At 46.4% G+C, this 18,368-nt stretch overlaps 1 protein-coding gene across 3 annotated transcripts in view; it reads right to left on the reverse strand.

Annotated features, from left to right (window-relative positions):
* The window catches only part of CORO2A (coronin 2A), a 61,087-nt gene that overhangs the window by 14,180 nt on the left and 28,539 nt on the right, over window positions 1–18,368 (reverse strand). The window contains exons 1-4 of one of the 3 annotated variants that reach the window (XM_083481832.1): window positions 15,286–15,536; window positions 5,328–5,528; window positions 1,554–1,670; window positions 67–216 (exon numbers count right to left, since the gene is read on the reverse strand). In XM_083481832.1, the coding sequence (XP_083337958.1) occupies window positions 67–216; window positions 1,554–1,670; window positions 5,328–5,528 (468 nt within the window). In that variant the 5' untranslated portion in view covers window positions 15,286–15,536. Of the gene's footprint in view, window positions 1–66; window positions 217–1,553; window positions 1,671–5,327; window positions 5,600–5,841; window positions 6,549–15,285; window positions 15,537–18,368 lie in introns of those variants that run through there. The other 2 variants (XM_083481833.1, XM_083481831.1) reach the window with 2 other exon arrangements.

Consider the following 18,368-nt stretch of genomic DNA (forward strand, 5'->3'; position numbering starts at 1 on the left):
ATGGAAGCAGAACAGAACAACAGCATGTTGATGCTTGAAATGAAGGTTAACAAGACCCTGACTCACTTTGTAATCATAGCCGGTGCTGAAAAGGATGTTGCTCGCAGTTGGGTGCCATTCGATGAGTCCCACCCTTCGCGAATGACCAAGAAGCTCCTTCTGTGCATCTGTGATGTTTGCTGTGAGTAAGTGGTGAGGAATGTTCCAGACTTTAACCTAAGAGACACAGCAGGGCAGAGACTTTAAGCCAGCTCCGTTAATCAACACCTGCCATTAGCAGCAGCAACCAGGACTAATAAGTCTTAATCAGTAGTTGAGGGTAAAGGAATGTGGGATGGAGAGATGGTTTGCAGGGGGTGGCAGAGGGGCAGGATCAATGCGCACCCAGTGCATATCCAACCCTCACAGTCTAGGAATCCATCCTGTCCCTTGTTTCCACCATGTGGGCCACCAAGTGTCTGTGCACAAACAAAGGTAACATGAAGTCAAGAGAGATGTTCCACCTGCACAGTGAGAGTTGTGCTTTCCATTGCCCCCCCCCCAAAAAAGGGGGGAAGGGTATCTGATCTGTCTCACTTCCTGCATTGCCGCTTTAGGGTGGAAGTGCCAAACCAGGACCTTAAGAAGTGCCCCACTCAACTGAAGTGTTTATTTGCATTTCTCACCCTGCCTCCAAAGAATGGCATTTCTGGCCTCGCAACAACATTATGAACTCAGTCAAGTTAAACCTGGCTCTAATATCCAAAGCTACTGCTCCAACAACAGTATCTCCTCGTTACTTTATCAGCTGTCCCTTGGAACCTTCCTAGCAAATGATGAGGCCTTTAGAACTAGTGTAAACATTTTGCTGCCCGGTCTCCATCATCATCAAAAACACATTGATGCCTTATGTGCTCCTACCTCTCTCTTGAATTCTGAATCACTAACCAGTGTTAAGCTCGCACCAGCATTTTCAGTGTGGTTACATCCACTCTACAGCAGGCAACCACAACCGGAAACATATCTGCCGGCTTTGGTTTGAGCTAACCATGGTTAGGGGGACGCGGGTGGCGCTGTGGGTTAAACCACAGAGCCTAGGACTTGCTGATCAAAAGGTCGGCAGTTCGAATCCCCGTGACGGGGTGAGCTCCCGTTGCTCCGTCCCTGCTCCTGTCAACCTAGCAGTTTGAAAGCACATCAAAGTGCAAGTAGATAAATAGGTACCGCTCCGGCGGGAAGGTAAACGGCGTTTCCGTGTGCTGCTCTGGTTCGCCAGATGCGACTTAGTCATGCTGGCCACATGACCCGGAAGCTGTACGCCGGCTCCCTCGGCCAATAAAGTGAGATGAGCGCCGCAACTCCAGAGTCGGCCATGGCTGGGCCTAATGGTCAGGGGTCCCTTTACCTTTAACCATGGTTAGAACAGTGCTGACTTAACACTAACTATAGCTATGAAAGGAAAGGGGGTGAGCCTATGGGATAATCTTGATCTTCTAACCATAGTTAGGAAACTGGGCAGCCTTCTGTCTGCACCTGACAGGGGTTACATCGCTCCAGAGGTTCCCGAAACTTACAGTGGTATCTTCAGAGCACGAGGCTATTACAAAGTCATCGAAAGGGTTCCACTTAATGTCTAAAACATTCCCTTTGTGCCCACAGATGCGAGGGTAATGCGGGTCGAGTTTTCCTGTCTGGAAACAAACGGAAAGATTTAGTTCCCAAACTGCAACGTCTCTGATAAGGCCTGTCAATCAACACAAACAAAACAGAACTCTCCAGTGTGTCTTGTCCTTCATGGTTTTATCTTGACCCCTTAATGTATCTCTCACTTGGAGCCATACCCGTATTAAACCACCAGTATCAACAGTTTCCATAACTTACTTGTGTTCCCTTTTGCAGGGTTTGGATACAAACTACACAGACTAGGGGCTCCTCCAGATGAAGTGTTTATTGTGCAGTCATCCTGAGTCGCTTGCACAAAGTTCTGTGGAAATTAGACTCATCCAGTCTTTATTGACCATTCATTCTGATTTGCTTGTGTGGGGTGTTTATACGTCTTCCTGTGAATCATGTATTCACCCCACACTTTTCATTGAATTTCTCTGTCACTTTCCTAACTGCAAAAAGTCTGCTGCTGCTTTTTTTTTCCCTTTCAAAAAGCGGATTCTTGTACTAGGGTGACAGAGTGCACTGATCCACGTTGATTCTGCAATCCTAAATTTCTTGTATGCACTTGAATCCTTCCCACAAAATACTGATAATCTGGAAACAATCCAGTAGGGAAGGACTGAAAACAAAACACATACAAATTTAGGGTGAAGAAAAACATATTTTAGAGCAGCCAAGCCAGTCTGAGAATGCCCATATGTTTAATACAGACACATATGTTTTTCTCTCCTAAGGCAAGCTTTCTGCCAGTTTCCAGCATAGTTGATTTGAAATATAGCTGTGGATGGTGCCTATTGGCTAGTTTCTGTGATGACACAAATGTCACCCCCCCCCCTCAATTCCTGATCTACTTTCACAACTTTATTTTGAACATTTGAGGTTCGTTTGGGGTTTTTTGGATGGTGAAGTATGGACATTTAAATGAAATACCATGTATGTGTGGCTTAGGGGAAAAGTCAGACCTGATGTATGAAGGAAGAGGAAAAATGATGACAAATTCAGCATGGAACCAGCTGGAATATATTCTGCAATTGGTAGGTTGCAAAGCTAGACTCCCAATGCAGATTAAGAACCTGCAATAACTGCATCTTACATGTGATTTCAAATACTACCCAGAAACAGCAAAGGAGAGAGGCTCTTACACAGGAGTTTCCTTCATCTCAAGCAATATGAATGTGGTTGTGATGTGCAACCCTGCTTGCAACACACACACTGAGGATGGGAAGCATATTTCCATTTGCATCGCAACGTAGATAGGAAATGCAAATTTCCAACGGCTGTTGTGGGCTGGGTATACGTTTTTGCTGTCCCTCTGTCTGGACTGGAGTCTTAAAATGGCCTCTTAACCTTACAGAGAGCGGAGCTAAAATACATTTTTCTTATTGTATATATTTTCACCACAAGGGGTCTGTAGTAGACAGGTGTTTTGAGGGGCACTGTAAAGGTTAGAGAGGATTATTATACTAAATATGTAAGTAAGATTCTGTTGTTGTAGATCATGGTCCTTTGGATTATAACATATGTCTATTACATAAAGGAAGCACAAGTGACGTGTGGCTGTTTTGTGGACCAAGATACTAATACACTCACTTTCGGCCACACCGCCACTGTTATACAACCCTCAAAAGGTTTTCCCCAGGGTGAAAAATGGTTAGTAAACCCTGTCTTAAAGGGGCAATAACCAATTAAGAGTACTTTTGGAGAACATCTAAAGAGCTATTATAGTTGCGTGAAAACGTGAGCAGGGTTTGAAATATGAGCAAGAGAAGAAACACATTAAGGTTAATCACTTAGGATGTGTGTTATAAGTTAAATTATGCAATGTTAAAGGATAAACATAGAACCCCATGGAGAGGGGGATGGGAAGTCAATGGATAAATTAAAGGTATTATTGATGGCAAAGTATGAACACTTTTGAAAACAAAATACATCTTTTTTTTTAAAGAGTGCTTTTTGGAATAGTCATTCAGTCCAATCACCCTGTGAATGTGTTGTCCAAAACCAGCCCCAGAATTACATACAGTGGTGCCCCGCAAGACGAATGCCTCGCAAGACGGAAAACTCGCTAGACGAAAGAGTTTTCCATTTTGGAGGTGCTTCGCAAGACGAATTTCCTATGGGCTTGCTTCGCAAGACGACAATGTCTTGTGAGTTCCTGCGGGTTTTTTCCCCTTTCCCCCCTTTTTCTAAGCCGCTAAGCCGCTTATCAGCTGATCCGATCAGCAGATAAGCCGCTAAAAGCCGCTAATAGCGCTAATCCGTCAATGGGCTTGCTTCGCAAGACGAAAAAACCGCTAGACGAAGAGAATCACAGAACGGATTCTTTTCGTCTTGCGAGGCACCACTGTACATTTACAAAAGGAAGCATTTGTGACTTTATCCTGGATGACGACCTTTTGGATCACCCTGTAGCTCTATCACCACCATCTTTAGCACAAGAATTGGTGGCAAGTGGTTTAGGTCCTCAGTCCAGCCCCCAGCAGAGCCTCAGATCCCAGGGACCCTCGCCTAAAAATATGGCTTTCTCTTATGAAAACCAGTACATCTGCAAAAGGCTCACCAGGCAACTCAGGATGAGTGGGAAAGGCAAAAGGGCTCTTTAAGCCCCCTTCAACCTGCAACAGCAAGCTCTTCCAGAGTCCTGGTGTTTGTATGGGCAGGGAGGAGGTCCCAGACGATTCTTGTGCAACTCAGCAGCGCGTTAGCCGCAAGCAAAACGAACCCATGCAGTGCAAAAGGAGTTTATATGGGGTTTGTGTGCATGTGTGTAAATGAGCCCTTTGCCCTAGCTCCCAGTTCATGAGAGAGTCGGTAGATAGAGCCAATACTGTTGGCCTTTCAATCCCTTTGGTTTTCAAGTGCCACCAATGGCGTAGCGTGGGGGGTGCAGGGGGGGCCGGCCGCACCGGGCGCAACATCTGGGGGTTAGGGTTAGGGGGCGCAAATCCACAGGTTAAGGGGCGCAAATTACTTGCCTTGCCCCGGGTGCTGACAACCCACGCTACGCCACTGAGTGCCACGGGCAACACTGGCCTCTGTCGCTCTTTCCTTCCCTCCCTCCCTCTTCTTCTTTTTTTTTTTAAAAAGATATCTATTGCAGTTTTTAAACAACAAACAAACCACCAAACATATAGAATGCCATCACCATACAACAAACAGAAAGAATCAAAACAAAATTGAGAAATAAACAAAGATGCCCTCTCACATCTCTGCCTCCCAAAGGCTCACACAGCTGTTTATTGCAGCAGCCCTGGCTACAAGCTCCGCAGGTGAATGGTGCTTCTAGGGCTGGCCGGGGGGTGCTTCCCAGCCCCCTGTGGGGCAGTGTGAGGAAGCACCTCTCTTTGGGGCAGGGGGGGCAGCTCACAGGCTGCCCAGAGGACTCCCAAGGAGCGGGGAGAGGAGGCTGAGGGAACACTCTACAAGGGAGGGTGTTTGAAAAAGGGTGAGAGGCTGCCAGCTCTGCAGGCAAGGGGTGACATTACTGGGCTCCTGAGCCCCACAGGGTTGCCACAAGAGAGCTGTGGGCTCAAAGAGGCTGAAAACCTCTGCCTTACTCCATTCAAAATATGCTCCTCTGTTAAAATGAATGGGCCATTTGGGCTTTAGGAGGTTCCATTGCCCACCGAGACATACAAACACACGAAACCAGCTACACCTGTCAGTAAGGTGGTCCTTACCTGATTTACTGGTATGACAATAAAGGCTCCTCCGCCGGCACATTCTGTCACAACAGCAACGAAATGCGGGTTCACAGCGCAGAAGTGATTGTCGTGAACACTGCGGGTGATAGGCACACAGTCGTAGCACTTCTCTTTACTGGCTGCCTTGCCGTAAACATGGCGGAATTTTGAACTCCGGTACTGAGGGGACCATGACATCTGCAATGAACACAGAAAACGGAACCGTGAAGCCACCAGACCGTTCGAGATTTCAGATTCAAATGAGGACACTCTTGTACAGTGGTACCTCGGGTTACATACACTTCAGGTTACATACGCTTCAGGTTACACACTCCTCTAACCCAGAAACAGTGCTTCAGGTTAAGAACTTTGCTTCAGGATAAGAACAGAAATCGGGCTCTGGCGGCGTGGCGGCAGCAGGAGGCGGCCCCATTAGCTAAAGTGGTGCTTAAGAACTGTTTCAGGTTAAGAACAGACCTCCGGAACGAATTAAGTACTTAACCCGAGGTACCACTGTATATGTAAGGTAAAAGGTAAAGGGCCCCTGGATAGTTAAGTCTAGTCAAAGGCGACTCTGGGGTTGAAGCGCTCATCTTGCTTCAGGCCAAGAGAGCCGGCATATGTCCACAGACAGCTTTCCAGGTCATGTGGCCAGCATGACTAAACCGCTTCTGGCGCAACGGGACACTGTGACGGAAACTAGAGTGCACGGAAAAGCCGTTTACCTTGCCGCCGCAGTGGTAACTATTTATCTACTTGCACTGGTGTGCTTTCCAACTGCTAGTGTGTATATGTATTTATATGCATCCCAAAAACCTTTGGTGAATTGGGCACTTCCCCTGCATGCAAAGACAAGCTCCGGTGGATTGAACAGATGCGACTAATGGTGGGTCCAACAGTCAAGAAGGTGGTTTCTGCACGCACTGTAGAGGAAAGTGAGGGGCAGGTGGGGCTTGTCAACCTGAGAAAGCAGCCCATCTAGGAGAAGGAAAACTCTCAAACGAAACCTCCACCACCTTGTGGGCTATTGGGGGAAGAAAAGGCTAAGGAGTAAACCATGGGTAGGCCAATTAAGGCCTGGGGGCCGGATCTGGCCCAATCACCTTCTAAAACCGGTCCACAGACGTTCCAGGAATCAGCATGTTTTACATGAGCAGAATGTGCCCTTTTATTTAAAATGCATCTCTGGGTTATTTGTGGGGCATAGGAATTCGTTCATTTTTCTTTTCAAAATATAATCCGGCCCCCTGAAATTATATGGCTTCAGTAGAAATGTTATAAGGAATTAAGTATAAATAGATTAATAGAGTATTAAAGGAAAATAAGATTAAAAGGTGTTAAGATAATTATAGGATAGAAAACAGGGGAAGATGGTAAGGAATTGCTGAAATAATTAATAGAAGTGGAATACAAAAAGGGAGGTGTGAGGAGGCCGTGGAAATATGAGAAAGAAATATAAGATATTGGAAGTTTTTTCTTTTTTCTTTTTTCCCTTCTTTTTTCTTTTGATGTGTTTTTAAAGTGTTTTTGTTTTGTTTTGTTAATTTTTATGTAGTGTTTTTGTATTCTAATGCATTGTTTTTTCTTTTGTAAGTGTTTAAATTGTTGTAAAAGTAATAAATATTATAAAAAAAACAACAAAATATAATCCGGCCCCCGACAAGGTCTGGAGGACAGTGGACCGGCCCCCTGCTGGAAAAGTTTGCTGACCCCTGGAGTAAACCCTACACAAATCCAGAGTGGAGTCCCACAAGACACTTGGGTGATGCCTTGTAGGCCTCCTTCTTGCAATTACTGCAGCTAAGCCAGTGCCAAGCGTATTGCTCTGCTTTCCTTTAGACCAGGGGTCTGCAACCTGCGGCTCCGGAGCCGCATGTGGCTCTTTTACACCTTTGCCGCAGCTCCGGGGCAGATACTAGCGAGGGGAGGAGGCGCATTGTGCGCCCCGAGACTCCCACTGTGGCAGGCGCTGTACTGGCTGTGACGTCGCATGGGGGCGGTGCGTGCGTTAGTCACGCACCGTCCCGACGTCACCTTCCCACCCGCTGTCAGATTGCGGCTCCGGAGATATATTTGTTTAAAATGTCTCAATGGTTTTGCGGCTCCCAGGTTTTTTTCCCTTCGGAAATGGGTCCAAGTGGCTCTTTTTGTCTTAAAGGTTGCAGACCCCTGCTTTAGACCAAATCAGTGAGGCTGAGAGGTCTTGTCATCTCGGCAGCCCATGATCTCCAGACACACTGCCAAGGCTTGCGCCCCAGGGAGGTCACTTCAGTGCCGCTAACACAGTGGTTTGACTTCACTCCATTGTCTCTGGAGACCGACGGATGCCAGCAATATAATACGTATACATGGGAATTCCTTGTAGATGACTGAAAAGAGTAAGTCAGGTTGTGTACCCACAGCAATGCCCGAGGGGGAATGACTGCTGGGAGGAGTGCAGAAAGAAGCAGTACAATGGTACACCTGCAGGAGCACAGCCGGACACCTACAACTGCCCCACCTGCAACAAAACATGTCTCTCCTGTATTGGTCTCTACAGCCACAGCAGGCACTGTAGCTCCCCGGTGGTTTGACTTCCAGTGGTTTGACTCTTCCACTCCTGAGACAGACGGATGCCTATTCTTACATCAGTTATCACTGCCTGTCTGTCTCACACACTCACATTCTGACACACTGTTGAACATTCTTCCCTGATTACTGTATCCATTTATCCTGTCTACCCTGTTGTTGTGTTGTTGTTTAGTCGTTTAGTCGTGTCCAACTCTTCGTGACCCCATGGACCGGAGCACGCCAGTCACTCCTGTCTTCCACTGCCTCCTGCAGTTTGGTCAAACGCATGCTGGTAGCTTCAAGAACACTGTCCAGCCATCTCGTCCTCTGTCGTCCCCTTCTCCTTGTGCCCTCCATCTTTCCCAGCATCAGGGTCTTTTCCAGGGAGTCTTCTCTTCTCATAAGGTGGCCAAAGTGCCAGCCTCAGCTTCAGGATCTGTCCTTCCAGTGAGCACTCAGGGCTGATTTCCTTAAGAATGGAGAGGTTTGATCTTCTTGCAGTCCATGGGACTCTCAAGAGTCTTCTCCAGCACCATAATTCAAAAGCATCAATTCTTTGGCGATCAGCCTTCTTTATGGTCCAGCTCTCACTTCCATCCATCACTACTGGGAAAACCATAGCTTTTACTATATGGACCTTTGTTGGAAAGGTGAGTTGGCTTTTTAAGCAGTTGTGTTAAACTGAGGTTGCAATCCAGTGCATGCTTACTTGAGTGTAAGCCAAACTGAACACAACAGAAATTCTTCCAAAGGACTTTCCCCCAACTTTCATAGGCTAGATTTCCTATTTGTTTATTTATTTTTTAAATTAAAAATGCTTGATAGAACGTTTATTCCCACAATGGATCTGGATTACAGAATAGCTGCAACTCAGATGCACCAGCAACATTTGCTTTCTGGATAGGCAGTTACAGGGAGGGGGGATACAGAAGGGAAGTTAATGAATACCAGGGCACATGTATGTATTTGCATGTCAAAAATGCCCCTCAAAAATTCCCCCTAAAGGAAAGCAGGGGCAGTGATTAAGGATAGATACCAGAAAACAGTCTGATTAGCCAACTCTCCCTAGTTAATAAAGACAATTAGAGCACATGTACCAAACTAAATTAGCAGGGCAAAGGGGAACAGTGATCTGAGGCAGGAAATTTTCCATTTCATAAGTTCATTAGTAACAATGAATTCCAATTACAAATAAAGTATTAGGTCGGCTTGGCAGTTTCAAAGCTTTTAGCTCTGGTTGCTAAAACAATCATGCTAAATTAGATCATTCTCCAGGACATCAAATAATTTCCCAATGCAAATTACCCTAAATTTTTCCAATTCTATTTTTTTTTTTTAGAAAACCCACATCACCGTTGAGGAGACAGGCATACTATTAAACTCTTTCAATAGTGGCCCCCCAAAACCAGCTTCCTTTTGGCTTCACAATCAGAATAAGATGGAAATGCCAGCAGACCTTATTCTCCTATCATCGGTCATTGCAGTGATTTTTTTTTTAAAAAAACAACTTTAAAAAGCTCAAAACTGCTCTTGGGATTGGAGAAGAAGAGGCTTCTTGATGACATCATGGGTGCCTGCCAATCAGAGCTCCTGCTCTCAGTTTGCAGAATTGTGGTTCCCACCCATCTCCCTTCAGGACTTGACCTTGAACAGAAAAATTCCTTTTGCGCTGAATGTAGCAAGGGCACTTCCAAACTGACGCCACTACTTGGGGGGGGAAATGTTATGTGTATCTCCACCTTCAGTCTGTTAATTTCGAGTTTCTGATGAGTCAGATTGAAGGTGGGAAACTGGCCTGATTTTTTATGCCAATAATAATAATAATAATAATAATAATAATAATAATAATAATAATTTTATTATTTATACCCGCCCACCTGGCTGGGTTTCCCTAGTTTCAGGCTTAGCTCATTTAGGAACAGTTTCATGGGATGCTGCTACAATAGGATGCCGCTGCTGTCTAATGCATTCTTCGTCACTCCCCCACCCCCCCTCAAATAATGCAAACATTAAAAGAGAGTAGAAATAACCAAAATACAGCCATGAACTACCAAGCCATATGCAGCCCACCAGTCACGTATTATGGCCTGTGGCAACTCCTTCCCGCTTTCATTCTAAACAGCAGGTTTATCAGGCTCCTGGTGAGCCACCATACATTCACAGCAAGCTATGAAGATTTGCCCCAACATTAAACCTTAAAACAACAACATTACTGGCGCATAAAATAACCCAGGAAAGAACTGCATTTAATGCTAACCCAACGGCCCCCAAAGCCTGGCAAAGCAGGAAGCTTTTACTAGACTTCTCAAAGACCCAACAGAATGGACTCGTCGACAGTCCCGTCCCCATTCCAGTTGGAAATTTTGGAAGAAGGTGCCATGACCAAAAAGTCCCTGCTCCTTGCAGTCTCTCACTTTACCACTCATAGTGAGTTTTCTGGAGCCGAAGACTCACTTGATGAACTGAGCATATGGAGCTGTTAAGAAGGTTTTATGGCAGTTTTTCTCAACCTCGAGTCCCTAGCTGTTGTTGGACTACAACTCCCATCATCCCTGTCCGCTGGTCCTGCTAGTGGGGAGCAGGAAAAGGATGTTAGCGAGGGGTGGAGCCATGACTGGGACCCACCGGGGCAAGCCGGGTATGGGAAGGGTGAGGTTGTGGTTGTGGGAAGTATTAATGGGGTGACAGAGGTAGGCAAGGAGGTGGGGGTCAGTGTGCAGTGGCCAGAGGAACAGGACCCTTCATCACAGCCAGAGGACACCCCCCATCTCCACAAACAAGGTGGGCCCTGAAGCATAGGAGCGGCGGGAGGTACGCTCTGGGAGCCTGAGACAGGCAAGGACACACAGCCCAGCTCACTAGCTGGCGAGGAGGGGCTCATTGGCCATAATAATAATAATCATTATTATTATTATTTATTATTTATACCCCACCCATCTGGCTGGGTTTCCCCAGCCATTATGGGCAGCTTCCAACTGAATATTAAAAACAATACAGCATCAGACATTAAAACTTCCCTAAACAGGGCCGCCTTCAGTTGTCTTTTAAAAGTTGTTTATTGCCTTGACATCTGCTGGGAGGGCGTTCCACAGGGCAGGCGCCACCACCAAGAAGGCCCTCTGCCTGGTTCTCTGTAACCTCATTTCTCGCAGCAAGGGAACTGCCAGAAGGCCCTTGGCGCTGGACCTCAGTGTCTAGGCTGGATGATGGGGGTGGAGACGCTCCTTCAGGTATACAGGACCGAGGCCGTTTAGGGCTTTAAAGGTCAGCACCAACACTTTGAATTGTGCTTGGAAACATACTGGGAGCCAATGAAGATCTTTCAGGACCGGTGTTATGTGGTCCCGGCGGCCACTCCCAGTCACCAGTCTAGCTGCTGCATTCTGGATTAATTGCAATCTCCGAGTCACCTTCAAAGGTAGCCCCACGTGGAATGTATTGCAGTAGTCCAAGCGGGCGATAACTAGAGCATGAACCACTCTGTCTGCGGGCAGGTAGGGTCTCAGCCTGCGTACCAGATGGACCTGGGAGGAGGGATGTGGTTTCTCAAGTAGATTAGGCTCAACACAGGTGAGGGTCACAGGCTTCGCCAAGCCCAGGTGCTACAATCAAAACTCAAGGGAGAAAAGGGGAGCAGAGCTGAGGGGCTCTGTCTGCTCAACTGCCCATGGTGATGGACTTCGGCTTGGATGCTCCAAGATCTCTGCTGGGACTGTGCTTTGGGTTTAACTCTGGACTGTGTTTCTTGACTGTTGGACTTTCGCCCAAGGGACTTACCCATATGTGACTGTGCTTTAGTTCTTGCCTAGAGGGTCATATTTTGCTCCCAAGCCTGTGGTGACTCTACTTCAGGCATAGGCAAACTCGACCCTCCAGATGTTTTGGGACTACAACTCCCATCATCCCTGACCACTGGTCCTGTTAGCTAGGGATGATGGGAGTTGTAGTCCCAAAACACCTGGAGGGCCGAGTTTGCCTATGCCTGCTCTACATCTGCGTACTATCAATTTATGCTTCTCCTTTGCACAGTCAGTAGTGTTGGCCTGCCTTTAAGACACATTTGTTTATCTTGGCTTTTAGATGACAGTGTGGTGTAGTGGTTAAGAGCGGTAGTCTTGTAATCTGGGGAACCAGGTTCGCATCTCCGCTCCTCCACATGCAGCTGCTGGGTGACCTTGGGCCAGTCACACTTCTCTGAAGTCTCTCAGCCCCACTCACCTCACAGAGTGTTTGTTGTGGGGGAGGAAGGGAAAGGAGATTGTTAGCCGCTTTGAGACTCCTTAAAGGGAGTGAAAGGCGGGATATCAAATCCAAACTCTTCTTGTTGCCATGAGCCTTCTATTTCTTTCCTGCAAGAATGGCAATTTGACTGCTTTTAGTTCAAACTTAATTTAGATTTGTTTTCAGTTGTATCTATTTTCTACTGCATGCTGCCTTGGAGAAAGGAGAGGGGAGAAGTAAGAATAAGAAGAAATTTACCGTGGTAATTCCCAAAACAGTTTTTGCTGGATGGCCATCTGTCATAAAGTGTGCCTCCACCCCCATCGTTCAGCCTGGACACTGAGGTCCAGCTCCGAGGGCCTTCTGGCAGTTCCCTCATTGCGAGAAGTGAGATTACAGGGAACCAAGCAGAGGGCCTTCTCAGTGGTGGTGCCCGCCCTGTGGAACGCCCTCTCATCAGATGTCAAGGAAATAAACCACTATCTGACTTTTAGAAGACGTCTGAAGGCAGCCCTGTTTAGGGAAGTTTGTAAAGTTTGCTGTTTTATCGTGTTTTTAATATTCTGCTGGGGGCCAGATGGGTGGGGTATAAACAAACAAACAAATTGTTACTATTATTACAGTGGTACCTCGGGTTACATACGCTTCAGGTTACATACGCTTCAGGTTACAGACTCCGCTAACCCAGAAATAGTACCTCAGGTTAAGAACTTTGCTTCAGGATGAGAACAGAAATTGGTCTCTGGCAGCGCGGCAGCAGCGGGAGGCCCCATTAGCTAAAGTGGTGCTTCAGGTTAAGAACAGTTTCAGGTTAAGTACGGACCTCTGGAACGAATTAAGTACTTAACCCGAGGTACCACTGTATTATGCTTCAGTTGAGATTCCCGCATTGCAGGGGGCTGGACTAGATGACCCCCATGATCCCTTCCAACTCTAGAATTCTATGATTCTAGGGTTTTTAAAAGGCCAGCATCTTGAACTGTGTTTGAAAACTGACAGGCAACCAGTAAAGATCTTACGATACAGGTATCATATGCTCTAGGCAGCTGACTCAGCCAACTTTGTCAGGCAGCTGCACTTCTGGACCAACTGAGCAGTTCAATAAAGGCAGCCTTGAAAGGCAACCACACACAGAGTGCATTGCAAAAAAAAATCGAACCAGGAAGTTAGCAGAGAATGTAAGGCAGCTGCCAGGTCCTTCTGAGGCCAAAGCAGAAATGCATACCATGATGCTTAAAAAGATCAAAAAAATCAAAAGCATATTGTGACTTGAAGAGGTCAAGTACTTTGCCAAGCAGAGCCGGAGGCTAAGCTCAAACATCTCTCTTAATCCAGCTGAACGCAGTGTGACTGTGAATAGGTGATCCTTTACACAGCAAAAAGGAATTTAACCATCAGATTTCCTGGCACTAAACGGAGAAGAGATGGTTATCTCCTCTTCAGAAAGGAGGAGGCTGTTTGCCCCTAAGCGCTGTAGACATGTTTTTGCCGAATTATCTGCATATATGTTTGTTTATATCAGTGTAGTCTAGAAGCCCATTAAACGGGAGGAGGTGTTGCTACATCGCTGCACGTTGGGAAGGTTTCCAGGCATCGGCAATATGTCACAAATAACTAGGAGGAGGGATGTGTGGGTAAGCCGGCTAGTGTTTGTTGGTTGCTGTTGTTTCGCGGGCTAGCAACTTTTGTAGACTTATTTGCACAGCTGTATGAGAAAGAGGGGAAGAGAAGAGAAAAAGGGGAGGAATGTATATGAAAACACAGCAGGAAGGAAAACTGCTCATCTCTCTCTCTCTCTCTCTCTCTCTCTCTCTCACACACACACACACACACACACACACACACCAAGGTCTTTTTGTTTATTTGCTGCTGTTTCTAAAAGCATTCACTTCCTCTGCTAATTGCAGCAGCCCCTTCCACTATCTCATTGCTGATTTACAGGACAAATATTCCTCCCAAAAGAGTGCCATGATTCTGCAGTTCCCTACTCCAAAATATGGCATTGATCATGCCCTGAAGGCTTACGTCTCTCCATCTTTTTCCATCCTAGCCTTGGAAGAGCTGTTGGCCCTCTAACCACCTCCATTCTTCCTTCCAGCGTCATGTGGCACACAGATCCTGGGAACGTGGCAGGTGGTACCACATGTCCGAATGTCCCATCACATCAAGAGATCCCTGCCTATGGAAAACTAGCATGTCAGGGAAGAGGTCTGTTCTTTGAAGAGCTAGTTTTCTGTAGGCAAAAGGAAGCAATACCAAATCAAAACACCACAAGATTACAGAACTATGGCCCCTTTCTTAAAACAACCAACCAGAAAATGGATATAACAGGTTAAACAGAAGTAAAGTTAAGATCTGGTTACACTACTCTGTACGTTTGGTAGCCTTTTCGCCCATTTTAGTCACTGGTGTTCTAAGCATGTGGAAATATTTTTGAATGATAACATTTCAGCTCATTATGTCTCTCTTTTTTCACCTTGGAAAGTAGATCCACAGCATGCTATTTATTTTGCACAGGCAAGTGAAATTTGAGACAAGTACATTGTAGATTAGTCTTCAAAATTGCCAAGAGGTTATGCTAAGGCTGCCTTTCCATTCCTTCCTCCACTGCTCTCCCTTTACTGGCTTCCCTCACACTTAAAAAATACAAACCGTAAGCTCCTCAGGGCAGAGACCTGTTTTTCTGGCTTGTGTTGCACCAGGCCTGTACAACGTGTGATCCATCAAGCCAAACAATACTCCACAACCAGAGCAATAAACTTCCTGGGTTTGCTTTTGCTGTGTACCTTAGAGGGCAAGTTATCAGGCTATTGGCAAGTCACAATAGGAACTGTCTGGCTTGCCCAAGTGCTTTTTAAACCAAATGATGTGCAGAATTCACCATCCGGCTGCAGCTCCTCATAGCATGGGGAATAAACAATATCGCCTGCTAATGACTGCAGATCAAGTTGTTCCTCAAGGCACAAGAGCAGGCCGGGCAAGATTTTTTCCAGCCATATATTGTGAGCTGACAGCCTGCCCTGCTCTTTCAGCCTCAGGCGGGAAGCAAAGCCAGGAAGCTTGATCATTGCGCCAGAGGGCTGCCTATATGACTGGTGGACCACAAATTGTGCAAGCCGACATTACATTGTACGGCGCTAAATGCATAAATAATGAAAACATTCCCCCCCCCTAAACCACTTACCTTTCATTTATTTGCAATCTGTTTCCAACAAATTAAGCTTTTTGAGGAGACCCAGCAAGTTATTGTTCTGTCGCTTGCGTGAAAATAAATTTTAAAAAAGGCTGACGGGTTTTTGTTTGTTTCTGTTAATGACGAGAAAACGAAGGAAAAGAACCAGGAAAAGAGGTAAGTTCAGCAACCCATGCTGACTGCACACGTCTGCCCTCAGCCTGCGCCGTCAGGTGTGTATATGGGGGAAACAAAAACAATGAAATTGGAACCTGAAACCTTGTCCGGTTGGGCGTGGCCATAGGTGCCTCCCTGCCAGTCAGGTGAATCAGCTCTGTGTACAGTCTCTGCATGTTTACCTGTGACCTCAGGGTATCAGTTACCCACCCTCAGCCTGTTTGGTTAACCTGCTTAAGGGCACCCGCCGAAGCTTAAGTATAATGCTCAAGGGCTTCCACTAACACAGATTTCTCCACAAGACAGAGGCACACAATGGCCTAACCAGTTTCCTGTATGTCACAGGCTCCGATTTTCTTTATTTACTCTTCCGTTTTTATTTCCCTTTTCCGATACTGCCAAAGGCAGAAGCAGAATTTAAGCAAGATATACTCCCTTAATGCAGGAGTAGGGAACTTTATTTCTCCCTGGGGGCCATATTCCCTTATGGATAGCCAAGCCAGGGGTTGGCAGGTCTTGAGGCCAAAGGGGGGGGGGAGATATCAGTGTCACGAATTCGAACCCACGTTGGGCCATTGCAGGGGGTTGGACTAGATGACCCTCGTGGTCCCTTCCATACAATTCCATGATACCACTTTACTACTTCCACAAAGACTCATGGGAGCTGTAATTTGTTAAGGGTGCTTGGAGTTTTCAGGCTGCCCCTCAAAGAGCTGCAATTTTTGGAGTGGTTTAACGGTTGACCCTTATTTTCCACTTTTGGACTTATCAAAATTACAAAAGAACTTATTTACGTATGCAACTACGGCCGCACGGACACTACTAGTACAACACTGGAAAGAAAATGGTGTCCCAACTAAAGAAGATTGTCAAGTTCAATTAATGGAATATGCTGAAATGGCAAAATTGACAATGAAATTAAGAAGCAGAGATGACAATGAATTTAAGGAAGAATGGAAGATGTTTATTGCATATACAGTGGTACCTCGGCTTACATATGCTTCAGGCCACATACGCTTCAGGTTACAGACTCCACTAACCCAGAAATAGTACCTCAGGTTAAGAACTTTGCCTCAGGATAAGAACAGAAATCGTGCTCCAGCGGCGCGGCGGCAGCGGGAGGCCCCAGTAGCTAAAGTGGTGCTTCAGGTTAAGAACAGTTTCAGGTTAAGAATGGACCTCCAGAACGAATTAAGCACTTAACCCAAGGTACCACTGTATTTCTGGGTTAGTGGAGTCTGTAACCTGAAGTGTCTGTAACCAGAGGTACCACTGTATGTTCAAGCCGTCTTGCTCAGGTGAGCAACCTGGCCGCTGAAGTTTCCGAACCATTTTCAGAGGCAGCCCTACCTATAACGTATTGCAGAAATCTAACCTTGAGGTTCGATTGCCATTAGACTCTTCTCACAGACAGACACAGATCTTCCTTTTACTAACCTAGGATGATGCAAGCCTCTGCTGGCAGAAAGATGCTGACTTTGTAGTCAGTGCGGATTTGCTGAACAGGACGTTTTACGCATGGTCAGCAAGCCGGCCCTCTCCTTTCTGGAGAGGGCTAGCGGCTGTCCTGCCATAACACACAGGGAGTTTCGCCAAACCACCATCCAGTCCAGACACTGTACTTATTCTCAGTTTACTTCCCAACGGTACTTCCTCTTCCCTGTGTCTTGCCTTCTTTTGACAGGGCATATGAACTGTCCCTGCATGTTGTATGAGAAATATATATATAAGCTGTCAGAAAATTCATCTGAGACCCAAATACAGCAGATTTTGTGGTTTAACCATAGAATTGTAGAGTTGGAAGGGACCCTGAGGATTATCTAGTCCAAACCCCATACGGGGATTGAACCTGCAACCCTTGGCATTATCAGCACCACGTGAGCTTATCCCACTGAGCTATCCAGGCTATCGTTATCAATCCTCATCTTGTCCTTTTAACTGCTTCCTACCATGCAGGTAGTGGGTGGCGCTGTGGGTTAAACCACAGAGCCTAGGACTTGCTGTCAGAAGGTCGGTGGTTCGAATCCCCGCGACGGCGTGAGCTCCCGTTGCTCGGTCCCAGCTCCTGCCAACCTAGCAGTTCAAAAGCACGTCAAAGTGCAAGTAGATAAATAGGTACCGCTCCGGCGGGAAGGTAAACGGCGTTTCCGTGTGCTGTTCTCATTCGCCAGAAGCGGCTTAGTCATGCTGGCCACATGACCCGGAAGCTGTACGCTGCTTCCCTCGGCCAATAAAGCGAGATGAGCGCCGCAACCCCAGAGTCGGCCACGACTGGACCTAATGGTCAGGGGTCCCTTTACCTTTTTCTTTACCATGCAGGGACAACAGCAAATGCCAATAACTGAATCATCTTTCTTTCTTCTTGGGTACAAATTTGCAGATGGGAAACAGTTCCCCTATGTCAATGCCGGCTGTTGCAACCACTGCTCTAGAGGAAATGAATTGAAAGAATTGCATGATTCACCATTACTTAACAGAGACTGATTCCACTAGCTGACAAATGCCCCCTGCTGGTCAATATCACTGTGTACAAAAATAATCCCCTTCAAAATGTAATATTTTACCAGTTTCTGCTTCCTGAGGAGAGCTTTCCAAAGGTCAGGATCTGCTTATTTGTTTGATGCCTGAAATTGGCTCCTATCACCAAGCCATTATGTGCAAAGGCAGAACAGGCAATAAGCACAGATGTACCGACAAACGGTGCCTGTAGTGCAAAGCATTATTGGAAGCAACGCAAAGACTGGACCCCTAGAGCTCCAAAATGTCTAACACTACCCTTACTTTATCTTCCCAAAGTCAAGCTTCTCTTGCAATGTAAGAGATGATGACACACAAGAGTCCAGGGCGGTGTTTCCTGTTTTCGGACTACAGTTTCCATCATCCCTGACCACTGGTCCTGCTAGCTAGGGATGATGGGA

Source organism: Podarcis liolepis, assembly GCF_965112155.1.
Source record: "Podarcis liolepis genome assembly, chromosome: 17".
Classification (NCBI taxonomy): Eukaryota; Metazoa; Chordata; class Lepidosauria; order Squamata; family Lacertidae; genus Podarcis; species Podarcis liolepis.